Consider the following 10,697-nt stretch of genomic DNA (forward strand, 5'->3'; position numbering starts at 1 on the left):
AAAAGAAAAAGAAAAAGAAAAAGAAAAAGAAAAAGAAAAAGAAAAAGAAAAAGAAAAAGAAAAAGAAAAAGAAAAAGAAAAAGAAAAAGAAAAAGGATCTGAACATCAAAAATGTTGAGGTTAATTCTGAGGTCTGAATAAACTTGAATAAAAGTTCACTGTAAAGAGTCTTAAGCTTAATTATTTTTCTTAAGTAATGGTCTTGAAAGTATCCTACTTTTTTGAACTGTGAAAAAAGACAAATATGGTTTTCTAGTCCCTTCATTTCATTCTTTTAACTTTGGGGATGTCAGAATTGATTGTCAGATACATCAGAAATCCCCTGTCACATCCTCAGCCAGAAGAAAAAATCCCTTTAGGTTCAATAAGGAGAGTATTGATATTCCAGCTAACGTCAGCTAAGGATGTTGACCCCTTGCTCATTTTTTTGGACGCATAACGAACAGCAATGAACTCATCTTTATGTGTCTGCATTCTTAATGTATGAAGATCAGAGATAGGCAGTGAATATGCTCTGTAGAGGAGAGACCTGGCTGGCTTTGGAAGGGCTCAGGACTCCCTCTTCTGTTCTTTCCCGTGAAAGACACAGTCATTTCATAATAAGCAACGAGCTGCAAGTCCCTCATGAATGCATCTGCAATCAGTATGTTAAAATATACAAATATACCTATTCTTGACCAGGTGTTAATTGATTTTATGCTACTTTTCTAGGCTTGAATCCCAAATGACTGCTGATATTCAAACCATCCTGCAGCTTCTGCAAAGGCAGTCGACACTCATCCCCCCCGCCTACAGCATGGTGGCTGCAGGTGTGGAGTATCAACAACCAGCTATCCGGGTGATACAAAAACTTCATCCTGTAGCATCCATTAAGACAGACAGAAGTTTCAGTCCTTCATCTCAGGTACGTTCAATATGATCAGAAGAGGTTTCTTAATCTAGTTAGCTTCAGGAAACTAACCTGGCTGCTCATTCACTATTTCAAAAGACATGAAATACCATTTTGGTCTAGTAACTCTACAGTGGACTTTGGAACCGTATTTCCAGAGGGCACATCTTCATGGACCACCAAGGTCCAGCCAATGCAGTACAGTGGTGGTAAGAACAGGCAAGTGCTAGAGACTAAAAGCAATTGCCACCACTGAGAATATGCTCATCTAGAGCGGCCACAGTGTTTCCCAAGAAAAGGCTTTCCATCCCAAAAATTTATTTCCAACACAATCTCATGATTTTCCTGATTTGTTTGGGATTCTGAGAGTTTAACAGTCTGGCCACAGTTGGGGCATGTTATTTCCTAACAGGCTGCTGCATATCTTGAAATCCCAAATCAATCGTGCAGCATGTGACAAGCAGATCCAGGGTGTCTGTGTGTGTCAGATTCCTCATGCATGTGCCAGAACTCATGCAGGCAGAGAAAGAGCATCGCGTCTGGAGGGCATCAGATTGGGTGCAGAAAGATGTGTCAGCCCCCCCTGCACAAAGCAGGTACGTGTATCTGCGAGGACAGAAACATGGCAACCCTCTGCAAGCATTACCAGGCATGCTGTACACTTTCACTTAAAAAAAATCCAGCTTAAAAGAAAAGTAGAACTTGGACACAACTCGAGATTGTTTAAATCTATGCTCTGGGACTGCATCGCATTAATATTCCATCCTTGAGAGAGGCTGTATGATATTTTGAGGATACACAAAGAAGTCTGAGGAGGGGACCCAACTCCCAGGCTGTTACAAACAGAATCATATTCAATTACATCAAATCAAACATGGTACCATGTAAAAATATTTCAGCACACTAATTCATTTTCAGACGTGGCTTACCATCTGAATGTGCTAATTTTCAGCAGAAACAAGAACCTGCAAGAGACTCATTCAAACATTGCCACCTTGTTCCTTCTCTCTTCCAGTGTCCTGAATTTCTAGACCTCGAAAAATCAAAACTTAAATCCAAAGAATCCCTCTCAAGTGGAGTGCATCTTAACACTGCATCAGAGGACAACCTGGCTTCTCTTTTAGACCAAGAACGTGAGCGGGCTGTGGAGTGTCCCCCCCAGCACTACAGAACAACTTACCTCCATCCCATCAGGCACCCTTCCTTGCCAGAGTCTTCACTAAGCACTGTAGGAATCTTGAGTCTTCATAGGCATGTTTCTGATCCTGGTCTTCCTGGGAAATAGTACTTTTATACTATTATTTCACATAAAAATGTAAGTGCTTTTAATGGCTGTTTTTCCTTTTTTTGTATTAAAATCCTCTATACTTGACTCAGGGGCTACAAGGAATTAACCATTATATGCAAAAGTACTGTATATTTTCCTAAATCTGAAGCTTGTAAGGTAAAATTGAGCACTTCTGATGTAAATATATATATATACACACACACACAGACACACTAACTGTACGTTCCAAATGTAAAACTGCCAGCATTCTCAAGGCACCTTATATTTTTATTTTTTTTTAAATATGTGCATGTTCTGGAATTACAGCTTACGTTGCATGGAGATTACCATTTACAGCTTTCACAGAAATAGTACTTTATTGTGGGTATGTCTTCAGAGCAAATAAGAAATCAATTGATAACAATAATTCACATAGAAAAGACTCCTACTTGACAAAGCTACTCTGAAACTTAAGTAAAATCTTCTAGCTCACTTTTGAAAATTTAGTTATAGTGAGCTTTTTATAGTCAATGGTAACGATTCTGCATCTGGAGAAAGAATAAGGTAACAAAGTCTTCTGGGTTCATAAGCCACAGAAAGCAGCATCCTTCAAAACTTGTTGAAATAGGACAATATTTTAATGAACAAACTTGGCCATGTCCTGGAAAATACCACATTCACAGAAACACATTAATTGAATAGTTTGTTTCAGTACTTATTTTTCGTTCTTTTAATTCTCATCATAGAAGTTAGCTGTCATGAGCAGGCAGGCATTTTTCATGTCACATAATCAAATGCAATAAATCTAATTTATATATAATGCAGAAGACTGTGTTCCTTTTGTTTAATACAAATTCTTAAGAAACTGTATAATTAAAAAAATGCTTTATAAATTTTTGGTTTATAATTATCACAGTTGTTGTTTGCAGTTATCTCTTCTGACTGACTGGTCCCTCCACAAAGATCCAAGATGGAGTACGCAGACACACAGGCACACGACACATACTCAATTCCTGTATGTGTGCATGTGTGTATGTACATATGTGTGTATATATTTATGTGTATATACACACATATATGTATATGTATGTGTATATACCTACACCTACATGTAGGAATATAGATATAGAGTTATATATATATATAAAAATATATATATGTATATATGTAAAATCACTGTCAGGAACATTGTAAACATTCTTATTACAAAACAATTAAGCTTAGCTTGTGTCCAAAGCTGACTACATTAGTATAAAATGATTTAAGGTCCGTAGGCTTTAAATACAGTATGTACTGTATGTGCATAATGCTTTGTGAATACTTAGATTTAATTTTATTAAAATATTATTCTGCTTCAAATGTTGTGTTTATTTTAAAAGGACCTGACCTTTTTATTGCTGTTTTTAAATATTTAAAAATGTTCACATGATTTTTCTAATCTTAAACAAAGCTTTTATGTTGAATTCCTCTAGGAAGAGAACTGATTTCAGAAAAGCTGACATGCGACCCAGTTAGAGGGTGAGCAGTTAAATTTTAACTAAAACCACATTAAAAGCCTCTGCTGTAAAGCAGTGCTATACATCAATGCAATAGTAGTTGACCTTCACATTAACAGACATATATGCTATAGAGGGGTGGGGGGATGGGAGGGAAATCTGAAGAATTCATATAACTCCACAGCATACAAAGCCAGTGGATAAACAAAAGGTGCCTGAATGTCCTCAGATTTTCTTTAGTGCGACTGCTGAGCAAGACACTATCTTTTTTTAGCTTTGTCTGTGAAGGAACAGAAATTATCTTCACGGGTTTCGAAGGGAAAAGGAATTTAGACTTTTCCATTCAAGACCAAACTTTCTTCTGCCTTGTGCTAGTGCTGACTCCTGCAAAACGCAGACCCTACGATTTGCTGATGCTCTAACTCATACTGCGGTGACAGGGGTCTGCGCTGCTCAGTGCCTTGCAGGAGCAGCTCCTCAGGGACTGCACTCTGCTCCTGCTGGAATCGCTGCCTGAGCTTGCTCCATTGAAACGGGGATGCTGAAAAACAGGGAAAGGGCTGTGGTTTGGCTCGGTGGTTGGTGCTTTTCTGGATGGGGAGGACAGTTTGACCAGCAAGACGGTTTGAACAGCAAGCAAGTTTCATTTAACAGTTTCTCCTCAATCTCAGTCACAAACTAACAGGAACATCTTTTACCAAGAAAAAGGGAATTTTCTAAAAAAGTATTTGTTATGCTAGATTTAGAACAGTCTTGGGTAAATAAAACTAATGAAAAATGTAATGCATGAACATTAATGCATGATATATATATGTGCATGAGTATAATGAATGAAATGCTTTTAAAAATGCATTTTATCCAATTTCATCACTTGTTACTTCACATCTATGCCAGGAAATTGAACAAAACAGGTGAGCTGGAGAAGAAAATTTGGGGAAGGGGAGAAGCAACAACCATTGCATTGCTCTGAGTGAGGAGAAGCGTCCTCCCGTGCTGCTTTTCTTGGCACGCAGAGCCTCAGTTCATTCCCTTCTGTTTGTCTGTATTTATCAAACAGAAGAGCCTGAAATGGGGCCAAATAAGGGGGGCTTTGCCTAGTTATGGAGATTCAAAGCTCCCTAAACACCTGCCAATGAGTGGAGAAACAAAACACATAAGATGACAGCTACAAGTTAGGAGAACTCAACTGTCCTTTCACTGCTGAAGAGGAAAGAACTGTCTTCTCAGATACCTTCCATGCCCCTCTAAATACAGTGAGACCACGAAGACCCACTGCTTCAAGCTCTTTGAACTTTCATGAACAGCAAAATTTATCCCTCTTATTTTCACCTTTTCCAGACAACATTCCCCTGAAGTCCAGTCTGTTTCTGAATTGCTCAAAAAGGCTCTATGTTATACAAGTAAAGCTGGGAACAACACAAGGGTTATATCCCTATACAGTGCAATACACTGTTTTAATGTATCAATAAAGCCATTCAGACCTTTAGCAGGCTCTGGCCCTGCTTAATCAGTCCTTAAGGAAGGAGTTTTAAGTAATTTACCCCACCAAATTAACCTAAAATTGTAGTCTGTGATTCATCCTCCTCAGGCCTAATCTAATCTAGTTAGAGAATCACTTTTTTTGGTCCTCTTCTTCCTTCCTTACACAGCACATCGGTAAAGGGGGGGCTGCTCCTGCCTATGCAGGGAGAGGACCTCTTTAACAGAGCAGTGCTTGCCACCTCCCTCTGTGCTCCCCTAACACCCTGCCTTGCTCCAGCCCCCACTCGCCTCCCTGTGGTGGGCCCAGGCCGCTCCTCTGCGCTGGAATGCGACTCAGCAGCTTCCAGCAGCCCCTCGCGGACAGAAACCAGCGGCCCAGCTTTGTAAGACTTCTGGCTACATCTCTAATTCAAGCAAATGCCTGAGTTTTTGCAACAGATAAACTGTGTCCCCCCGGTTTGTGCACTGCTGAAGGAGCCTGGAGGCGAAGGGAGTATTGGCAGATGGCATTGGTGATGGCGAGGAAGGCCCAAGTGCTTGAATCAAAGTTGTATTTAGTACTGCAAAGTATAGACCCTCCTATTCCTACACTCTCTTGTTAAATATTGTTATGCTGTGAATAGATGTGAATATTGTGAATAATAATTAAAGGTTTGACTCTTTTCATGTACTGGTTTGAATCAGAATTAAATGCAATAGAAACAGCACTACAAATTACCAAAATTTACCCTGCACTGAGCAGTGGGTCCAGGGGGCCCCCGCACTTTCACCAAGGTGCCCTCTCTGCCTCGGCCTATGCAACAAGATTCTGTTTCCTCTGCCCTCTGCTCGCTCTTAAGCAGAACAGCATTTCGGAGCTTTCAGCCATGCTTCTGCAGACCCACCCATTGGCTTCTGGATGTTTCTACAACACTTTACTGACATCGATATTATAGTTATCTTTTATGCTAAGAATATCTGTCCACAAAAAAGATTGTATTCAGTCCTCAAATGCCCCACATAAGCATGATATATTCCATGCCAGTTCTATTGAAGAGTAACATGTAGCAGTTCGTAATTCATTAGGACACTGTTAATTTAAAATACTTCTCTCTCATTGGTTTTACACTTTAAGAACAATATCATAGACGGTATTTTCCTTCTCCTTACATTTTTAAGACCTCAAATGAATGGTATCTTGTCATACCAAGAGTAAGCTGCTTCTGTTAAAAGGCTAAAATTCCTCCAATTCTTAATTCCTACTGAGCATTAATTCCCACAGTATCCAAGCCCTGCATACAACCACTAAATCTAAAACTCCTTTTTTCCTGGGAAGAATATGTATTTCAATGCATCAGTGGTCCATGAGACAATTATACACCTGCCTACTCTTCATGACATTTATTTATTTTTAAGCTCAAAAATAAAATAGAAATTAACCAGCAAATAGCTTATAGAAAGAACAGAAAAAAAAAAAAAAAGAACACAAGATTCACAGAATAGATCACATATGTAAATCATCACAACAGAGTTTTTATCAGGATACTAATGTCCTGGTCCTTGTACTTGCATGAAAGTATCCCTGTGGCAAGCTTTATTTTTCTCTCTCCATACATCTATGTAGTAGAAAGTACTGCACTATTCTTTGGAAAAAAAAAATTCTTCATCTAGCTACTTCATTTTTTTGATGCTCCCTTGGGATGCTCATTGATTATTAAATGAATGCAGAATATGGCTAGTCTCTTTGGAATGGAAATTAGATAGACCAAATTAAAGGCTCCCACAGGAGAGATTTGCCTCTTTTATGCATTATTTACATTCTATATACACTGAAACTTTATGGCATTGTAAATTTGGAAACAAAGAAGTTTTAAATAACTACTACGAATTGCAGCAAATCCTGTTTGTTTAACAGGTTTTTGTATAATACAGTTAGTAACACTACTGCAATACTAAACCTCCAGGAAAAAAAGAATAAAAGCACAAACTCCAGAATGACTTGGAGAACAGTTTATTGTACAAATAAAAGCACTTGTGCATTAAGCATATTATTCAGTACTTTACATCACCATGAAAACATATTTGCAAGAAGTTTAAATACACACAAATAAATGCAACAAACTTACTTCAGTCATGAGCAAGATCTATTGATCCAGTTTGTCCAAACCCCCACAACTGTTCAGAACACACAGTAACTGATGAAAAAATACCTACATTAGATTAAGTTTAGTTTATGTTGATATTCTATTTGTCTGACTTATTTGGCCATACATAAAAAGGCCCTATATTTCTCATCACAAGCTTCATTCTTTAATAAGGTCAGGAACTTAACACAGAAATGTACCTGTCCGGAACAATGTAGGTAGATATAAAAAAAAACTTTCCAAAAATATGAAAAATATATTTATTGCTCTGAATGCTGCACTGACAAACAAAAAAGCAAACTACAACACAGCTGCAGAGGACCAAAGCAGACGTCTCATCTGGCAGGAAGACACCAAGCTCTGCAACTGTTTCCACTATTCACTGTAGGTTCAGTTTATTTCTTCCAAAACAAAACTCTGATTGATGATCCTTCTTCTGTCCAGCACTTCAGCCCTCAGACTGCCATAATGCACTGCAAGAACTGGAAGGGGAAAAAATAGGCAAATCAGCCTTTTGTAGAGCTGGAAACGTAACTAACACTAGTACACTAACCATTATCCACTTTCAAAAGAAGGGCTTACTTCCACTCTGCCAGAAGTAGGATACAGTAGAGAAAAGAAACCAGTGTAAATACCATGGTTAAGATGAGAAAACAACCTGGAACTTGTCTATAAACAAGCAGAAGTCACAGAATTACATCAAGAGATATCTAAGATTTGTTCTACTTTGAAGTTTTAGCAACAAAGGTCACAGCTCAATCTTATTTCATAACGTCAGTGACAGCACGTCAAGATAAACAATATAGTCAATAGAACAGCCTACAGCCTGCTGCCTACATTGTACTGACAGCTTCTGGGGTGATCCTGCAATCACCTCCCATTGTAATAAATAGGTACAGCACTAACAAGCAGTGTTAGTCTCAACAGTGCTGGCAGCAAAAGAGGTGAGGGCAATCAACATCAACCAAAAGAATTACACTCTCAATGTGAAGATGCTAAGGGAATTATACCATGAGAATACGATGAAGATAAATGAGCTTTACAGATGTTTTATTTGAAGACAGTAGCATGTATTAAAGTTAAATGCACACCACCACGATTGATGGCCATACCTTTATCTGAATTTCTACTTGAGAAAGTCTAGAAGTTTAATGGAAGCTCCGATTTCAAGTAATCACAATTATTCATGATTTTTAAACCAAATCCTTATCAAATCCATATGGATAGCTATAATAGCTAATACTTACATCATCATATACAAAATTCACAACCCCTTGTTGCATGCTGTCTCTTCTGTGGAAGAAATCTAGGAAAAGGACAAGACCCAAGTAAACTGGAGCTACACATCACTCCACAAACCATCTACAAAATACAAAGATAAATGAAATATTTTCAAGTTCAGCTACAATAACTACTTACAGTGTTTCCAAGTCACTTTTCTGTGGTTTTGTAACCAACTAACCATGTCTTTTTCTGGGCCCAAAGAAAGGAGTCTGCCATAGTGAATACTGCACAAAATATATCCTTAACGTAGACACCATTAATTGATTACTTAACAAATTAATCTTAAGTACATACCAAAGCCTCCAAAAAGTGAAAATAAAAACCGTCTGTTTCTCCAAAAAAAATTTATGAAGAGATGAAATCTATTGGCTAAATACTAGTGTATGCTGATGTTTTCAGTACAGAAATAGAAAAATGTCACAGCTCACACGCAGCGGGCCGGAGCTTTCCGTGCTGTGCTGGGAACTGGCTCTTCTGGTCTGACTTCTGCTGAGTTGCCCATGGAACAGCCTTGTGGTGTTGTTCCCCTGCCGTGTGGCTGCTCGCAAGTCTCGTGACTGGTTTCAGCCTAATCTGAAAGGGAAGAAGGTCTCAAAGAAGGTTCTCTTGTGTTAGGAGGAACAAACATCTTCAGCTAGAAGAGGGCAAGAAACTGGGAGTAGTTGCTTCCTTGGTGGACGGGTACAAACTCAGCCACAGTGTGTTAACCTTGCAATAGCTGCAATAGCACCAAGCCGCACTGAGTTATTTTCTTTCTCTAAATCCAAACAAATTACAAACCTCCCTTTAATGTCTATTAACTCTTCCAGCTTGTAAAGCTTTTCTACTGAAATAACACAGGGCCTGATTGACCACAGCTACAGGTCAATGTGGGAAACAAGGTGGACACACTGCCAACCTGTCTGTGCAGGCAGCACCCATATCCTGCAGACCTCGGGCTTGACAGAAAAGATCCATCAAATAAATAATGTGCTAGAGACAAAGTGAAGGAAGGGAAAGAAAAAAAAAAAGGTGAAACTTCTTAACTTCTTTCAGAAGTTTTCCAAAGGAAATGTACATAGAGCTGTAATTAAAAAGTGATTGCAAGTGACCAGAAGAAAACCTCCTATGAAAAAAAAAAAGGAGAAAATGAAAGTAAAACTGTAATGACGTAAAAGATAGGAAACAAAAACCAACAATGAGAATACGGTTATATAAGCAAGGGTGTGTGTATTTCTGTAATGCCTCTATAACTGAATCTGTTCTTTAGTATTACTCTGAATGAAATCTAGACAGCATCAAAATCCAAATCAATGCAAATTAATTACAAACACTATTCACTGTGATGAGATCTATAAAGCAAACTTTTCCTCTGTGATGAGATCTATAAAGCAGTGTTTATCACTTCCAGTACAAAAAAAAAAAAAAACTCTTCAGACCTAACGGGAGGCATTGCCAGGGCTTGAGTCATACCCTAACTGTGTGATTCATCCAAAAAGGAACCAGTCAACAGGCATTAAAATGACTGTACAGCAAGGGGTGTGAGCAGGCAAACTTGTTCTGCTGCCCTCCAGTCCGGGCATCAGCATCTTGGAGCATGAGGGATTAAGGACCTAGAGACCGCAGGCTGTATATCTGGGCCTTGCAAAGTGAGGTCTTCATGGGCCTCGAGGTGTAACCGGGTCCTGGCTTTTCTAGCGTCAGAGAACAGGGTAGAGGAGAAACTCTGGGGGAGTCCTACATCCTAGATGGGCCACCAGGACACATCAAGATGCTTAAAGCCTAGGACTATGGAGGTGATGATGTGGTGGACAAGTTTAGTTTCTTGCTTTCCTTGCAGCATACTGTCATGCATGAGCTTTTACTACAGCTGTCAATAGCACTCCAGGAAAGAAAATCTTTTACTTAATATCAACCGTCATAATTTTCCAAACATCACCTTTCAAACATAAATTAGAATTCATAATATTTTAAGAATCTAGGCAATTTAGGTACCAAAAAGTATTGTTCTGATTCAGCTCATACTGTGGTCTTGATTCTTATCATATGTGTACTATGAGAAATGGCAAATTACTTCAGAAACCAACTGAGATTTTTGTGGGGGTGGGGGAAGAGGGTGATTATAATATGTGCTTAGGTTTTGAAAATCAATAAAAATAACTGGTATTATATGAAAT

The 10,697-nt window shown here is 38.6% G+C and overlaps 1 protein-coding gene and 1 long non-coding RNA gene across 2 annotated transcripts in view; one reads left to right on the top strand and one right to left on the bottom strand.

Moving 5' to 3' along the window:
* The window catches only part of KCNH7 (potassium voltage-gated channel subfamily H member 7), a 58,289-nt gene extending 55,145 nt beyond the window's left edge, over positions 1–3,144 (top strand). The window contains exons 11-12 of the mRNA XM_026038487.1: positions 712–904; positions 1,905–3,144. Coding sequence (XP_025894272.1) covers positions 712–904; positions 1,905–2,174 — 463 coding nt within the window. The 3' untranslated portion in view covers positions 2,175–3,144. The remainder of the gene's footprint in view (positions 1–711; positions 905–1,904) is intronic.
* A 4,142-nt stretch (positions 3,145–7,286) lies between these two features.
* LOC112949584 lies at positions 7,287–9,082 on the bottom strand. The gene is made up of 3 exons (XR_003249843.1): positions 8,970–9,082; positions 8,505–8,563; positions 7,287–7,739 (listed from the first exon to the last, which is right to left on the bottom strand). It is a non-coding gene; the product is annotated as an uncharacterized LOC112949584 (long non-coding RNA).
* Between the last annotated feature and the right edge of the window lie 1,615 nt (positions 9,083–10,697).

The sequence above is a fragment of the Nothoprocta perdicaria genome, unplaced genomic scaffold (assembly GCF_003342845.1).
Source record: "Nothoprocta perdicaria isolate Ctin4 unplaced genomic scaffold, notPer1 scaffold_0, whole genome shotgun sequence".
NCBI lineage: Eukaryota > Metazoa > Chordata > Aves > Tinamiformes > Tinamidae > Nothoprocta > Nothoprocta perdicaria.